Raw genomic sequence first — 18,322 nt, 5'->3', positions numbered from 1 at the left:
TTTTTAAATACCCCCAAAAAACAATAAACAAGGAGAAAAATGTGTAGTGAAAGGAGAGCAGGTTTAGAGTGAGGAGGAGCTCTGGCTGTAGTGTCTCAGCAGCAGCTGATCATATTCAGCCTCAGAGGCCGGGGACATCGAGGTGGGTGAGCTTCCGCTGGAGCTCAGAGACGAGTCTCTAAACGGGGAGGGAGGTGTCAGAGCCACCAGCTCCTCCATATCCTTGGCTCGCCTGCTACTCACGCAAGTCCCGGCCAGGTGCTCATAAATCTTACCTGCTGGTCGATTCTCGCAGAAATTGGAGACAACCGCGACTTCGGCATATGTGGTGGCATTGGAGGGGGCCTGTCTGCTCCTGGATGTGAGGTACTGAGGTGGGCCGGGGGAGGCATCTGCAGCTGCTGGCAAAGCAGTGGTGGACGTGGAGCTAACGGTGACTCCCCCTGGCAGCATCATGGTGTTCAGCTCGCTAATGTTGGCAGTGAAACGGTTAACCACACAGCTGATTTGGTCCATGATTGTGGTGCCCTGAGGTTGGCCGCCAATCACCCCTATGCCGATGTCACCCACACCTATGACGCTAATGTCGGCACCATCCACCATACCAACACCCTGGCCGTTGTCCCCAACTCTTCTTCTAACCCCAGCTGGGTGCTCAGGTATGTAGGTGGGTAACGCTTGTCCGTCCTCTCCAGCCTCTCCTCCTTGGAAACCCCTTGGTGACTGAGAGGGGGAGCAGGTGAAAGGCTGAGACACCTGTTGCTCCTCATACTGCTCTTTGACACCAGTGTCCGCAGGTGTATCTCCTCCTTTAGAGAAGGGCTTGATGATGGCTGTCTGGTTCACCTCGACTGCTTCCTTTTTCTTGACATGGAATGACATCCTCTTCCATATGTTTGGTCTGTAGCTGTGCTCATTCTGCGCCCATGTCACCGATTTCCCATTGGAACTGCAAAACATAAAGACAGAGACATAAGATTTGTTTACATGTATTGAAAAGTGATGAATATGACAGATCCACTGTGCAATACTGCTAATCTTCTATACTGTATAGATACATGCATATAAATGTGAGTACTGCAAGACATTATTTGTATGTATGTACATGTACATACTGTAAAATACCATCATACCAGGATAACTTCCCCATATAAGCTGAGGTTCATGTTCTACTTCTTGTTGTCAGTATTTCTACCATCCCCCATTCTATCTTTTGCTGTCTGTGTAATTTTACATCTCCCTCCATTTTCTTTTTATCTTCCCTAGAAAGACAAATCCTTAAAGGCAGCGGGTCTCCTCTGGGAGTACTTAACCCAAATGAGGTAGCCTAACACTGGTAAGAGCAAATTACATTTAATCATGTATCCAGCTAATTTCAATAGCTAACGTTACGATATTGTGTGAACAGTTGACTTTATTTAATATTTTATGCGACATTTTCTTTTGCGGGGTGCAAATGGTTCACCAAAACAAGTTTCTTTTGGGGACCATTTTGCAGAGGCACCATTGCTGCATCAAGAACTTAGCGCCACCAAAGACTATTGGTCTATAGTGATTGTTTAAAGTAATGCAAACAACCCATAGCATTTTTTTCTCTTATCCCAGAATGTGTCTGTGTAGCCAGACCTTCTCCACAGCACTGTGGAGATAGGTCTGGCAATGCAAGACTACCTAATGTTGAGCCAAGCAGGTAGTATCTCCACCATGTCTGCCATGTCCCTACCCACCTGCAGTTTTGTGGTCTTAGCCCCTTTTTGCAAGACTATCCTTTTTTACCATAAACCATCACTAATAAAGTCCTTACATGAAATAAAATGCTGAGTGACTGCAATGCAAACCATGATTGTTCTGGTATTTTATAGTGTGATTATTAACCTGATCTGACAAAAATCTGCAAAAAAAGGAGGCAACATTGCTGTTACTGTAGTACAAATGTAATATCTAATGGATCATCCAATGTAATTAAATGCCTGTTTTAGATACTGAGGAGTTCATTTATTCATAGCTTAATACCCACTTAGGTCCCCCATATACCTGATGTCCTGCGCAGAGCCACGGCGTCGAAACAAGTTGGCCATGCTGCTCGAGGTTTTGCCTGTCTTGGCAGCTTTCTTGGCATCACCTACATGCATGCGCACCACTGTGGATGTTGTGAAGGCACTCCGCACATTTTTCTCAGGCTTGGCAAGCATGATGTACACCTGACCAAGAAAATAACTATTAGCATAAAGGTGTTGGGAAAAAAAAAAAAAAAAAAGGAAGATATATTCACTGTAACTCTGAGAATATGCATTTCCTTTTTTACCTTTGGGACAAACATGCAGCAGAGAGCCACTGTGGCACTGAGGCTGACACTAAAGCACATGGTTATGATCTTGTAGTTGGAGCCAAAGTAAATGGGAACAAAGGCCAGCCAGATGATACAGGTGGTGTACATGGTAAAGGCAATATACTTGGCCTCATTAAAATTTGCCGGAACATTACGAGTCTGTTGGAGAAAAGAAAGAACAGAAATTTTAAAGCAGTGTAAGTTGAAGTAGAAAGGACAGGATACAAAGGGAAGAAAATAAGAATAGGCCTGAGTGCAAAGAAATAAAACCATGAACCTAATAGAGAAAGTACAATGGAGCGGTGTTATAAACTACTTAACTTAACTAAACTACTTAACAACTTTTATGCTGAGGTACCTTGAAGGCGTAGAAGGTGCAGCTCAGGATAAGCAGGCCATTGTAGCCCAGCGGCGCCACCACCCCCAGAGTGGTCAGATTGCAGATCAAATGTACTTCACTAATACTGGGGTAGTCATAGATCACCTAAGAGGAGAGAAAGTGAGAGATCACGCTAGATGTATAAATTAATGATCATCCCCCACACTGTTCAGCACACACACACACACACACACACACACACACACACACACACACACACACACACACACACACACACACACACACACACACACACACACACACACACACACACACACACTCACAAACACACCTGTGGTGGCTCTATGATGAAAAGTGCCACAATAATCCCAAGCTGCAACAGTATGAGTAGGAAGGCGATGACCAATTGTGCGCAGGCGGACATAAAGCGCGGCTTCTTGGTGCAGATTTTCTTCTTGCTGCCTGCCAGGATCCGTGCTATACGGTTGGTCTGGATCAAAAATAGATCAAATGGTGATGCAGGCTTCACTTACATTGACTGTGGATAATACCGCTTGCGCTGGTTTATAACAATAATCCCCTTCTCAGTTTTTTCAGATTTTAAATAACAACCTCAGCCCACACACAGATCCCAAACTTCTACCTTACCTCCCTTACAACTGGCAATCATCCAATCTCTGGAGGTAGCTCCTTTACTCCTGCCCTTATCCTTAGATGCCCTTCTATTTATGCTAAAAACCTAAGAAAAACATTGGACTATGATAGTAGTAGTGTCTGATCAAATGTGTTAGTTTGCAACATCATCGGCAGCTTTCTCTGCCAAAGGCTCCAACATATACGGTAGACTGCATACTGTATGTTTCTCCTTTTGTCCTACAACTCCTCTGCATGTGTGTGTGTGTGATGAAAGAAGTTAGTGATCTTCAACAGCTAATTTCAGTTTTGTTCTATTGACGATTGAATCTTCTATACAAGTGCATCTCAAGCCCAACATCCTGTTTCACGTGTCAAAAAATGGAAAAAACAGAGAATTTTCAAATCGCAAAGCCATTTAAACAAACCTTTAATGGGAGCGTGTAAAGATAACTTTTTAAAAAGTTTTATGAAATAGTTATGCTGTGTTGTGGAGTTTCTGAAAATTCTGATATCAAAATAAGCTAATGGTGGAATGTTGTAGTTTTAACCCACAAAGTTTTGCAGAAAGTGAAAAATGACACTAACTTGTACTACTTGAACTGTGTATATTTGTTCCTCTAACGCCTGGCAACAAAACAGAAAAGAAATTACCTTGGTGACCAGCGCAGAGTAGCTCATGGCGGGGGACAGGCCGATTCCCAGCCGCTGGAGGTAGCAGTAGACTATGTGGGGCTTGGCGATAAGGGTGAAAGTGCACAGGTAGCCAAGACATATTCCAACTAGGATGATGTAGCAGAGCTCACGACTGGATGACTTGACCACAGGAGTGTCCCAAAATCTACAAATGGATCAAATTATATCTCACAAAACTGATAAACTACAGCTGGTGCAGTAAAGGTATCGCTTTTGGCTCATTGATATATTCAACACAATAAGGCTCACTGGTTTCAATGAAGACGTGTTATTTTTGTATTTGAATGATAAAACTATATTTCTATATTTTCATGTTGAAATATATTTACATTCTGCATCACACAAGAAAACATTTTGTCCTTACTTATTGTCTGAATCTTAATGAGATATCATGTATTTATTAATTGTTGTTATTAACAACGTGACCATTTTTAGCAACACATATACACATACCCAGTTTGGGTCAATATAGCAATTTATTTAATACCGATAGGTTGATTTGACCCAACATTTGTGTTCGTTCTTTCTATTATGGTTGGGTTATTTAGAACCAGTGTCAGACACAACAAGCTCAAGTTTTACCTTAAAACTACTAACTAGTTTTCCAACCATAGGTACTGCATTAGGGTATGTTATTGCTATTGACCAAGTTGGATTTATTTTTACTGTGTATGTACACGACTAGTAAATCCGTAGACTGTAGACTTACTTGATGAAGACAGAAGTAACAAAAAGTGTAGCCATGAGGCCCAGGCAGGAGAAGACCACTGCAGCAATGGGCTCTGGATCCCCCCAACGCACATACTGCACCGGGATCGGTTCACAACCTGCAGGATACAGAGAGATCATGGGGTGTGAGAAAAGAGAAGAGATAATGAGAGGATGTGTATCCATGTCTTTGCATGTTACAGCAACTCATATCTTGATGTGGATGCAGCAAAATAAATTACTATTACAGTAACTGTATCTATGATGCAGTGAATTTTGTGAAACACTTAAAGGATCTGTAAGGGAGAAAAGAGGGATCAGAAAGAGATGGATCGATGACAAGATAACACACAAAGTGTTTGCCTATGGAGATTACACAAAAAAAACTTCCTTCATGTGTTTGTTTTCAGATTACAGAGTAACAGAAAGGGCGTTTACAAAAGGGCAGGAAAGGGGTTTTAAACAGTGTGTGTGTGTGTGTGTGTGTGTGTGTGTGTGTGTGTGTGTGTGTGTGTGTGTGTGTGTGTGTGTGTGTATGTGCATGTGTGTGTGTGTGTGTGTGCATGTGTACGTGTGTGTAGAGTACATAAGATCTAAGGGGATTTTGGGTGCACCATGTGTGTGACCTAGATTCAAGGCTCCTCTGGCCTGTTTGGAAATCTTGTATTTGAAGTAATACATCTAGTAAACACATAAAAAGTAAAGTAAAAGTAAACACATAAACAAAGTGTGTTTACCAGTGAGGTCATATGTGGGCCAGAAGCCAAGGTCGCAGGCTCGACAAGTGTACTCATCAAACACAAACTCGTTCTCCTTGCAGGGAGTGCAAGTCCAACAGCAGCTCACCTCTCCTTTACGGATCACCTGGAGACACACACACACACACACACACACACACACACACACACACACACACACCAGTATGAAAGGGGCGGAAAGGTCTCAAAGCTCCAATGGCACTTTCCTGTAGCTAATCTTACACTCTGACTGGGCAGGGAAATGAGAATTTCTTTGTCAGGGGATCAAAAGAAGAAAAAAAGAAAGAAAGATGTATGGAATACATTTATGCTAGCTATTTTAAAAAAGGTTGTCTTTGTCTTATCTTTTCAGTGTGAATATAAGCTGAGGAGAGTGGAGGCGTGGTGGGTCAGTGGTTCATGCTTTTACTTGCAGAAAGTTCTGGGTTCAAATCTCTGTGTGGAGCTTGCATGTTTGCCAGGGGTTCCCCTATGTGCTCCAGTTTCCTCTCACAGTCTGAAGACATGCCATGTCAGGAGATCTGACAAACAACTCCAACTCCAGGACTTATTTTCTCAATCCACAAACAAAAAAGCAATCCAGATCTACAATCTCACCCATCCTCTCAATTCAGCATTTCAGTTGCTGCCATCAGCCTGCCGACTGAAAGTCCCAATGGTTGGGAATAACGATTACTGTAAACAAGAAATCCTTTATTCCGTCAGCTGTATCCATTCTCAATAATAGGCCCCTTGGAACTTGCCTGCCCCATCCCCTCCACCTACACACACACACCTTACCTTAACCCTTTCCCCAAATCCCCCTCCCAACCAATAAGGCTGTTTTTAGGACATTCTGCAACCAACACCATCACTTATTTACATGTATCATGGAATGTTGTTTGGATGGGGGGATGTTTGGATGGACCTTCATGCCAGTGAAAGAACAATCCACTTTTATTACTGCCACTTGGTCACTTCAAGATTTTAAGATGCGTAATTGTTGTGTATTGTTGTATGGGGAGTATGTGTTGTCTTATGTGCCAGTGCCAAAGACACATTTCCATGTTATGCTAATCTAATGGACAATAAAGTCATGAATCTGAATCTGAATGACTTCTATCTGTTGTCAAGGTCAGCACATGTCAGAGAGAGCCAAGCAGCTGGTAGAGCCAAAGCTAGGAATGTGGGCTGGGTTGTAAGGCCTGGAAGTGTGAACAAGTAGATCTACTCGAAATGTTATGCATGAGACTGGAGTTTTGAATTCCCTACAACCTGCCACATTACGGGTAGTCAGTGTAGAGTGTGTAGGAAGGGTTTAATGTTAGAAACGTTTGGGATGATTAAGAGGAGGCAGACTGCAGTGTTCTCCATGATTTGGAGGAGCTGCAGGGAGTTACAGAAGCCCAGATGGGACATGATTAAAGCTTGAACAAAGCGCTTTTCTGTGTCCCTCGTGGGGTACTCGAGGATCTGATTGGACCATTTGCAGATTGTAAACCTGTGGGCCCAAGTCATGGCTGCTGTGTGACAGTTTTTTTTTTCAGTAAAACGTTGATACTGTATGTTCTGTGGTCTATAGTCAAACATGAATGTATGAAACCATGTCTGTTGTTTGGAGATAATAATGGAAACAGCTGCCATTATTAGCAAAACTGAATTCCAAAGGTATGATGTAGACTTTGAATATAAATCATTTATAGCCTGAAGATGTTTATATACAGTATATTCTACTGCATGCATGCAAATAAAGCAGTAGGTACAGTTACCATGTGTATTTTTACTTGATAAAAATGTGTTTTTAAGTAATTCGACATAGCTTATGAATTTTACAACACATATTTCTGTATGTGTATCTAAAATGTAAAACTGTGTGTTGGATAGGTGCATACCTTGATCTGTGCCTTCTGACAGGGCTCAGAGCAGACTGACTGGATGATGTCACTGTTGTTACTCCAGATTTCCTCATCATTCATCTTAAGGCCACCCTGATCCCAGCTTCCCACATAGATGTAAGCGTACTCATCCTCGCCTGTGCGCTTGAAGTTCATGATTTCATACCTAAGGCACATATACTGTGTGCATAAAACAGCATATGCATACATTTACCAATGCTTTCTACTTCTTAATTTCCTTCCTTTCTTTCCCACCATAATCCTTACCTGCCAGGTGAGTCTCCACTCTGGTCAAAGTAGATGGTCTCCCCAGACACACCAGTAAAGTTGGTTCTCATTAGGAAATCCAGCAGCTTGCGGCCATCAATGGGCCGCATGTTCTCACACAAACCCTGGCACCAGGGGAGGAGCAAACACTGTCAATACGGTCAGGCCCAATGTGAAACCATACAAATGTGCACACTGTTTATTATCGTACCTTATATCCTGGACAGAGGGATTGCTGCATGGCGTGCAGTCCGTAAGCCATGGAATAGATGGCATTTATGACAAAGCCCATCTTGGTATCTTGGGCATACTGATGGCGAAGAGACTCTCTCCCTGTGTAGAACAGAGACCTGCTCATAAGGAGAAACCCAATCACTATAATCTAAACTGATGGTGAAACTTTTATGATGTGAATACAGTAAGGAGGTGTGTGAAGCATCATGTTGTACTAACAGGTGCAAGTGCGGTTGAACATGCTGCTTTCCTGCGGATGCCCCTTCAACCTGCATTGGAAGCGATGTTGCCAGAACTCGGGGAACCAGGGGTTTCTCAGGTTGGCGTCAGGCTTCAGGTTCAGGTAATAATCGTCGAACCAGGTCACGTACGCCGACTTTAGCTTTATAGTGATTCCACCAGCTGCCTCCCTCTGGTAGCCATCGGTAACGTCAGACCTGTCTGCCCAGCCATCACTGGACAGGAGAGAGAGAGAGAGAGAGAGAGAGAGAGAAAGAGAGAGAGAGAAACAAACGAAGGTACAGCACATTTAGTTTGAATGGTTGGTCCTGATACTGTACGACTTTGATATGTTTTCTTCTTTTTTGTTTTATTGCTTTATTGTTTTTTATTTTCATTTATAGATTTTTTTTTTCTTTAAAGCTATTGATTAAGTCAGCATTTTACATTAAAATGCTGAGATAAATAGTACAGGCATATAATGTGAATAATAGAACAATTATATTGGACATTTACACGTTTCTACAAAATAGCTTTTCTAATTCTTACACAGAAACCATTCATTTATATACAGCACATTGTGTACCATTTAAGTATTACTGTAGCTCAATTGCAACCCACACCAGGATTTGACTGTTTAGACAGCGCTGTCACTTCAGCAAGACTTGTGGAAAACATATCACTGTTTGTTAGCTGTAAGGAACAGCTAGTAAACCTGATGCAATGTTCGAGAAATAAATGATTGAAAGGCAGGACTTATTTTGTCCATTACATTTCCATCTGTCCTCATAGAAGACGGAGGCATTTGGATTATGGCGTTGATGCTGAAGAACAGCTTCCACCCCCTTACCAACACTGTGCTTATGTACTGGGGATCTATACTAAGCCTTGAACCTGGTTCACAATTACACCCAATGAAACTTGTTTCCCAGTATCACCAGTATCACCCAACATTACAGTGGCTCTTATTAAAAAACACTTTACTAAATACAGGATTAGGGTACAACAGGTTACCGTATGTAGTTTTTAATGGTCTTATAAAGAGTAATAACACCAAGTCCATGACAGCAGTTAATTCTATATCTGTGCTGGTGAAAAAAGCTGTAGTTGGTGCTTATGACTAAATTTTGTACCACTGTTGAACATATTGAAAGAGACAGTTGGTGCCTCACAAAATGAACCTAATGGCTGCTCTGCAGAGAGTTATAGTAAAATAAAAAAAATAAAAATAAAATAATTATCATGATGACTCAGATGTACCACCACAAGATCCACTGGGTGATACAAAAAAGAGTAAGTATTTGCTGACATATCACAGTTAAAAAATTGTGAAGTGACATTTTTTAATTATGTTCACATGCAAAGATAACTTGAAATAAATCTCCAAGGATCAAATGTTAATGTTGCTGGAAGGACTTGGCTAGCTGGGATAGAGACACTTCTTTTCAACATGCCATTTTGTTTTGTATAGACTAAAGTCACATATTTTTGTTTGCAAAGTTTGTGTCTGACTGCTGATAAATAAGATCTCTATGGGCTCATTATCTGTGAAGTCTATCGAGACACACTTGTAATGGAAAGCATACTGATTTGCTTGACTTTAATAACTTAAGGAACAACAATCTCTATAGGCCTGCAATGCAGAAACATGCTCTTCATATGAACCAATCTGTTAATGTATTTTTAATACAGACAATATCAGAGCATATATTGGTTTGTCAATTGGACATTTTACATAAGGGATTAGTTATTTGTTTCATTCTACATAATGGCAGCTTGGTGCAACACCTTCTGACTATAATTACAAAAGATACCTGATGCTCAGTGAATTAAAACACCAGACAAACACCATCAGACTGCAGCGTCTGCAGACACATCTGATCTACTATTTATTCAAGACTGTGGGCTTGGGCTCAGTAAGCTAGCTCATCAGTGAATTGCGTAAAAAGGTTTCTACTCCATCTATTATTATCTTTCCCTCTGGACACTTGTCTACGATCAACAAAGACAAAAGGCTTATTACACCTCCACATGTGCATACATGTAAACACGCACACCTCACTGACAAAGAAATTCACTCTTCTCTTTCTAACTGACAAAAAAAGCAAAGGAAGTCATTTTAAAAAAAACTTTGCAAACTGAGCTGGAGTTACACAACAGTAGCGTGGGTGTTTTTTATGATGCCTAGTTCTCTGGGTGAGGTAGGAGATCATTTCATAACACATCCTTAGAGAAGCGAGCACAGAAATGGTATACTGGCATAAAAAAGACAGGAATGGATATGAAAAGCATGGATGGCTTTGACTCTGGATAGTTTGAATCACTCTTGAACGAGAGCTCTGAAACCCACACATCGACCTGGGAGGGCAATATGCTGTGTGCGGCGTGTTGCTGCACCACCTACAGGCTTGAAGACACGCACACATACACACACGCGCATGCACGCGTGTGTGCGCGCATGCACGCGTGTGTGCGCACACACACACACACACACACACACACACACACACACACACCATGCTCTTATTTAAAACAATGCTGGTCAACTCTCCAGCCAGATCTTTTCTGAGTGGACACTTTACTCTGTAGTGGTACGAACTTGAGGCTAAAAAGGTGTCCATTTCTAAAATTAAACTCAACAAGACATGAAAGAAAAAGTGAAACAGCTGTCTGAACGACGCAGAGGCAAAAACACTCTTCTAAGACCTAGGCAAACCTCGGTTGCTGTGTTTCCGGCTTACTCAGGTGCTCCAATGAGCACAAAGGGCATTATTTGCTGGTGAGAAGCCAGTGGGGGATCTTGTTGTCTTTACTAGCACTAGCAACTCCAAGTAGTTGGTTGAAGCACTTGTGTGAAGGGACTGTCATACTGTATGTAAACTGTACTGCAAACTAGGCAGTGGCACTAAATGTACTGTATAACTACATGAAGAGTGTATCGCCATGCTAACAGCTCTTTGTGGCTGTTCTTAGGCACAGTGGTGATTTGAGCTACATGCTAACATACTCACAGTGACAATGCTAACATGTTGATGCTTAGCAGTTAATGTTTACATGTTAACCATCTTGGTTTAGCATGTAAGCATGCTAACATTTGCCAATTAGAGCTAAACACAAAATGCAGTTGAGGCTGATGGGAATGCCATTGGTTTTTGAACACTTGATGATGCTACCGCTTAGCTTAGAAAAAAAGTGAAAAAAAAACTACATAAATCTTCAAACAAAAGTGAACAACATGATTTGAATCAGCAAAGTGATTCCTGATGTACACCTCTAACATAAATAAAAGTACTGCGTTGGACTAATTAAAATTTTTACCTGATGACAGATAAAAAGTGAAAGGATTACCAAAGTTAATTATTCATTTTGCATGGGGACATAGCCTAAATGTGTACGCCATATTTAATGGAATCCATCTATTGAAACTATCCAATAGTTGGGGAGATATTTCACTCAAAACCACAGGTGGCACCAGAAAAAAAAGTATAATCCATCCAATAGTTGGCTAAAAACAGACACATGTCCCCCATTTTGAGAAGTAATCCTCTTGGAGTATCTTAACTCTAAGATGTTCTTGTGATATATGCAATAATTTTCATTTCTCCATTGATTTCTATAAAAAAAACAAGCTGAAGGCTGACAGTGGCTTATATACAAAAAAAATCAGCTTAATCTGTGCTTATAACAAAACAGCAACACAAAAAATAATGATCTTCTCCTTCAGTCCCTTTCTTTCTATAAATGGAACCTAAGCATGAATGCACTGCATACATACAACAACCTGGTGACAAATCCTCCAGGCTGACATGAAAAGGATGGGTTTTTTTAGGTAACAAGAAGAGCATGAAAGGTGATGGAGCCAACAAAGTGAGGTCAGAAACATGATGTTGAAGAAGGACATAACCATTAATAGGATACACTGATAAAAGTGCATGCTCATATTATGATCACATCAAAAGAGACACCAATCTGCCATCTTAACAGTACATCTCAAATCCAATTACCCTCAAAGCAGAACAGCAAGGAAAAACGTCCTAACAAATGAACTATAATCTATAATAATGAGCAGATGACAACTGGAAGCCCTGTGTGTTAATATGGATTATAGAGCATGGTGTTTTGCAATATGTAGTTCAAGGTTATATTATGTTTTCTACTGTCAGATTTGAGCGACAGCCTACATATGTGGCTCCTAATGAGGAAAGGCATTTATAGAACACGAGGGACGAGAGTGAGCCAGAGAGCTAAACCTTAAAATAAAACATGTTATTCTCGGAGAGAGTGAAACCTCCTGCTAAATCAACCCCCTCTTTTCCGCTTATTTTTTTCCCTAATTGCATACTGTCCCTCCTGCATCGCATGCCCAGCCTTTAACATTTTCTCTGCCTGAATTAACCTGAATAAGCCAGTACATAGCAACATTTGAAACAGTAATATTTTCCTTAAAGGAAAATCTCTTTTATTTTAATGTGTCTTCCACAATGATATATTTTTAAGGATGGATTACAATGCTGGAAAATGACCACTGCCTTGGCTATTCATTTGTCTAATATGTGGCCTTTTTAAAAAACAAATCCCTGATATGCTGCCTTTACATGGCTACCAGCCACACCTCTTTTTTGTTGTTGTACTGTTAGACAGTGACAGTGACAATAGCAAAATTATACAATTTAATATTGATTCACGATTAATTTACTGTGTTCTGTTACAGCACATTTGTGCAGGATAAATATGCTTCCCCATTTGAGTGGTTACGTTTTCTATCTGAAGGATAATCATACAAACAACACCATGCTGCTCAAATAAAACATCTGCATTAATAATTCTTATTTGAAAAAAAAGAAAAGCAGGCTGGATTAGCCTTTCTCGATGACAGCAACAAGTGCAGCAATACAGACCAAATGTAAAAATAGTATCAAGTACATAGAATTTGAAGATAAACAACAAATTCCAACTTCCTCGTCTCATAAACGTTTGTGGCACAGTGTCTCTGCCATGTAAATACAAAAAAGGTCATTAAAAATACCTTTACCATATACCATGAAGTTGATGGATGCGATGAAGATGATAATAAGGATGATGATGATGAGAGGACAAAGATGGCCCCAATGCTGGACATCTGAAGACAGTCTGGATTGGAAATGAAGACTAAAAAACCTGAAGCACAAATATTTTAGTCAATTCTTTTAGTCTCTTACACAAGCAACAACAAAAAGCTAATGGGTAAGAAATGCAGTCATGAATTCTACATACCACAATCCACCACTCACCTTCCAACCAGCAGAAACTCTCCCACGAGGCCCTGTCGTCTCATAGCCATCAGTATGCCTCGGACTGTCATGCCCTCGCAGAAGCAGGCCACAACCCTGGCTTTGGGCAGGTGAGCTCGTAGCTTCTGCAATAGCTTATCAAAGCTCTGTTCGCCTGCATTGCTATATATCTTATCAGAGTGGGCGATACAGATCCCCTCCTTTGCTGCCATGTCTTTAAATGCTTCCATTCCACTCTCACCATAATTACCTACGGAGAGCAATACATGAATCAAATGGTGTTCATATACACAGACAATACTGCGCACACAGTGGCTCAGGTGGCAGAGCGGTCGTCTACCAATTGGGATGTCGTGATTCGGTCCCCGGCTCTGCAGTGCCCTTGGGTAAGACACCGAACCCCAAATTGGTGTGTGAGCAGGTGGCACCTTGTATGGCAGCCTCGGCCACCAGTGTGTGAATGGTTCCTACTTGTAAAAGCACTTTGAGTAGTCGTTAAGACTAGAAAAGCACTACATTGCATTTACATTAACAAAATGTTTGTTATCAATTTAAACCAACAGCATTCTTAAGAAAGCAGTTTAGGCAGTTGCTTTTTAGGTTTTTTTTTGCATTAGAATTTAAAATGTATCATCTGCTATTCCAGTATACTTATTTCACATTGCTCTGCAAACATTTATGCAATATTTTTGTTTTTTTGTGCTCCCCACACTTTTACTCCAGCATCAATGCTTTTGTGTGATCTTGTGATTCACGCACACAGGCGCACACAGGGTGTACACAATCAAATACACTGGTGTACAACACTTCAGAATCTAGTAAATTGGCCCCATTATGGCAACTGTCAGGGGTTACATTTCCCTGTTTTTGCTGGAAATGAGGTCACCTACTTTCTGTTGCTTAGCAAGTGTACTCTCACTATGGGCAGGACACTGTTTGAGGCATCCTTCTTATTACTATGTGTGGGTTTTACCCCCATATGTGGCATGCCTCCTTGAGTGGGAACATTTTTTAAACTGTATTTTCACCATTATTTTATTTTCTTCTTTGATATTTTTTTCCACCTTTCTGTGCAGCCAACACTGTAAATAATAACGTATTTGTTGTCACAGTTATAGGCAAAATGTAAAGTAAGCTGAACATTACAGTTTTTGATAACCACAAGCATAACCTCTGGGGCTACAGTAAACGTTAATTGCTTTCAAAAATTAGGAGTGATTTGATTTAAGTCTCCTACCTTTCCTTCTCACTGAATCAAAAGCTAACATATAGATAGGATAATAAAAGATACAATTCATATCCGAGAATGGGCAACTGCTAAAAGCATCCCTGAAATAAGTGGACAGAGCACATGATACCCAGAGAGTTCAAAGCCCATGGCAGATGTTTCCTGGGAAGCTTTGCTAATTATGAACAGGATTACAGAGAATAAATAATCAGAGCTAATTTCATATGAGTTTCATATTCATGCCATGGATACATATAATGGCCTCCACTGAACAGTAACGACTAAAATCAGAGGTTTTACGGGAGAGTGACTTGACGTATGGTATGTTTGTGTTTGTGTTTGTATGTGTATCTGTGTAAAGACTCCAGTGTACTTGCTGAGGGAGGCTATTCACACTCAAAATGATATATGAGATTTGGCAGAGCTTCCTCTACTGTATTTTGATGTCAGGTCAGAATGTCACAAAGTAAAAGTGTGATGCTTCATCTCTGCCCCTTCAGATGGAAAACAGAAAAACTTCTGAAACTAAGAACTGAGTCTGGCACTGCCCACAATAATGCAGATGCATGTGTTTCTCCATTTCAGACCCAATGTAAAAAAAAGAAATATTATATTTAAGATTAGTATCAGCGTCACCTGGTATAGGACTATTTGCAACTGATAATCTGGCAACTCAGTGTAAGTGTCATGAATGTTGCTTAATCCATGTGTAAATATTGATTAAAGAGAGAGATGAAAGGAGAAACAGAATGACACAATTTAGGAAGTCTTACCCTCTGTGTGTATTGCAGACACGTAGCTCCAGTTGTATTTCTTGACAATGTCCACCATGGCTTTGGCCTGTTGCATATCTGATGGAACCACCCTCATGAAATATTTATACAAGCTCTGTCGGAAGGAATTTAAATGTTCATGGCAGTATACTTGACAGCATACAAATGTAGTATTTTAAATTCTTAAATGTATTCTACCTGGCCTCCAATCCCCAGCTTTCCACTAGTTTTATTATATGAAAATCATCCTTGAAATATGGCAATGAAATTTCAGCTTTTGTTATTGTCATGTCTGCATTATCGTCAGAGGATAATATAGTTGAAAACCAGGTTACTTTGTAAAGTCTACACTGGAATACAATGCATCTCTTAAAAAGCAGACATAAAGTCTCTTCAAACCCCAAACCAGTAAGAATGAAAAACATTTGGTGAATATATTTTTGCTACCTTGTAATTCAATGTGAAGGTTTGAAGTGTTCTCAAACTTTAATGTCATTGTTTTTGTTAATTGGTCTTACCTTGTCACTGAGATCCATGCTAGTGGCTGAGTAAGCTATTTGTGGGATGTTGAAGAGTTGAAGGAGATTTTGCACCTGGATGGCCACAGAGCTAGATCCTGGTCCAATCAGTCCCACAATGGGCTTCTTCGACTGCAGCAACAGGCTCCCTGCTTCTGCAGTACACCTGCCCTGGCTCTCCTCCTCTTCGTTGGACACTAGTGTGTCCCGAATAAACTCAATGCTCTGCTCCAGCGCCACCGCAGAGTGCCAGCATGAGTCCCTGGTGTAGAAAGACTGAGTTCATAATGTTGTTTAGGCAAGCAGGATGCAAAGATTTTTTTTGTTCTTCTGTACAGTGTTTCTTTGCTGAGCTCTGGCGGAGGGATACTGCCTGATTTGTAGGTTTGTTGCTGGGAAACAACACCAGCAGCATCAGCCTCATATTGGTTTCATCTAAGCTTTAAAATTATTCTTGTGCTGTGGATTTTGTCCCTCATTTCTTACAGTGTACTTGCGGTTAGAATGGATCACACCACCAACCTTATGGAAAGGATGCATGATTGTGGCAAACAAACTTCTTCAACATATGGTATTTGAGTACTTTAGTAGCTAAACTTTAAAAACAAATCTGAACCTTTGATTTTTAAGGCATTCTATCCAGCCTGCTCTTTCAAGGTTAAGACTTACAGTATGGTACATGAAAATCCTTGTCCTTAGACAAAGATAGAATATTAGACCCAAAAAAGGAACATTAACTTTAGTGCAATTTTGCTTTGCTCACTATATTATAAAACAAAAGAAAAACATAGTGTCAGCAATTACAGTTGTTTTGTTTTTTGTTTTTAGAGACCAGTAAAACATTTGCCTCCGGTGAATGATTGAAAATGTAATAAAAGTACACTGCAATTAGTATTACAGACCTTGCCTGAGTGCATTGTTCTTAACATTACATGTTGTAAAAAGTAGAATCCAAACAATTTTGCTTAATTTTGATGATTTTCCAGTAGCAGTTAAGGCGATGCCTAACATCTCAGCAGAATTCAGACAGTTGCTCTGGTCGTCCGTGAGTCTGCTAGCTGATTTGATTACTGCTTATGTGAAGTCCATATATATGGCATCTTAACCAAACAACAGTGTCATGCCAAACCTCTGGGTTTTATCCCACCCTGAGTGTAATATATTATATGTTTAAATTGGATTGCTATACTTTGTTGTTTTTCTGGTCTCTCTCTCTCAGACTAACGGATTAGTCAGCCATTCTTTTATATCAAAATTCTACATTGTGTCTACACATGGTCCACTCATAATCCATTAGTAAAGGTCACTAACAACAACATCATCAAACTTTTGTGAATAGTTTCTGACCTGATCTCGCAGCCCAGGGTGATATTCGGGAGGATAGTGGGGTCTGCGTTGATTCGATCCAGAGTGTGCATCATGGCCTCCACTCTCTGGATCCCATACTGCTCACGCACCGCACCACACTTTCGCTCATGGACCTGAGCAAAGTGTAACACATCTGAGATTACTAATGTTTGTAACATGTGGAAAAAAATAAGAACACACATAAACACACAGCGTGTACCTTGTCTGCAGGTGGCTGGTGGTGGACAGAGAACAGCGCTCCTATGATGATGTCACCAGGGATATGTGTCAATACCCTTCTCTCAGTGTTCTGGGCATTGACCCCAACCTGATCTTTCAGGCCCAGCCAGCTCAGATCAGCTCCCAGTAATGCACTCACTGCCAGCAGCCTCACATATAGCTCTAATCTATTTCCCATCTCTGTGTTCCTCCTTACACCTCTTGCCATCCTCTGTCCTCTTAGAGCTGACGTTCTGATGAATGTGCTGTCTTTGGCATGGTGCTTGTAGTGCCTGGGGTAAGGGTTAGATTCCTGAAGAAAATGAAAGGGATTGGAAATAAAGGAGCTCAGTATGTAAGCACATTTTTACAATACCTTAAGACATTTTAGTATAAGACTTACTCAGTCAGTCAGCACATGTATTTTAAGTACAGTGACCATGTGGGGAAAAAAAAGTAGGTTTGGTTATTTATTCACAAATCACAGCTTATTTAAAACTTGCTCTTCTTACTCCCTCCCTAAAATGACATAAAGTTGCTGTCCATGGTGCTGAAAGGATGTTGGCAGGGCATCATGCAACCTAAAAAAAAGACATCTAGGCTGGTGGTCCAAAGAAGAATTAACAACCTATGTAAAACTCAATTCTCTCTTAAGTATAACTTCATTATTGTGCGCACCTCATAGCTAAAATATGCAGACAACTTCAGCCTACCTGTTTCCTGCCAGCAGCCTTGCAGATGCCATTCCTTTTGAGATCGTTTCCATCACAGAAGAGCGCTGCAGGTTTCTGCTCAAGCTCAGTCTGGCGCCTAGCTACAGAAAACTGCAAATAGCAGCAGATATTATAGTCCGTTATTGGAACATGTTTGACTTACTGACGCACACGGCGGCCCCCACTCCTTCTCCAC

At 40.8% G+C, this 18,322-nt stretch overlaps 1 protein-coding gene across 1 annotated transcript; it reads right to left on the bottom strand.

Annotated features, from left to right (window-relative positions):
* Positions 1–20: 20 nt before the first annotated feature.
* On the bottom strand, positions 21–17,642 carry grm5a (glutamate receptor, metabotropic 5a). Its single transcript, XM_028595939.1, has 18 exons — positions 17,415–17,642; positions 17,195–17,328; positions 15,848–16,109; positions 15,330–15,444; positions 13,329–13,578; positions 8,059–8,294; positions 7,817–7,938; positions 7,606–7,730; positions 7,336–7,504; positions 5,444–5,570; positions 4,708–4,825; positions 3,957–4,143; positions 3,001–3,159; positions 2,688–2,813; positions 2,306–2,488; positions 2,035–2,201; positions 631–949; positions 21–528 (listed from the first exon to the last, which is right to left on the bottom strand). The coding sequence occupies exons 1-18, from the start codon at positions 17,640–17,642 to the stop codon at positions 64–66; spliced, it is 3,492 nt and encodes a 1,163-aa protein (XP_028451740.1). The 3' UTR covers positions 21–63.
* Positions 17,643–18,322: the final 680 nt, after the last annotated feature.

Source organism: Perca flavescens, chromosome 13 (genome assembly GCF_004354835.1).
Source record: "Perca flavescens isolate YP-PL-M2 chromosome 13, PFLA_1.0, whole genome shotgun sequence".
Classification (NCBI taxonomy): domain Eukaryota; kingdom Metazoa; phylum Chordata; class Actinopteri; order Perciformes; family Percidae; genus Perca; species Perca flavescens.
This window is presented reverse-complemented; position numbering and strand designations above follow the sequence as displayed.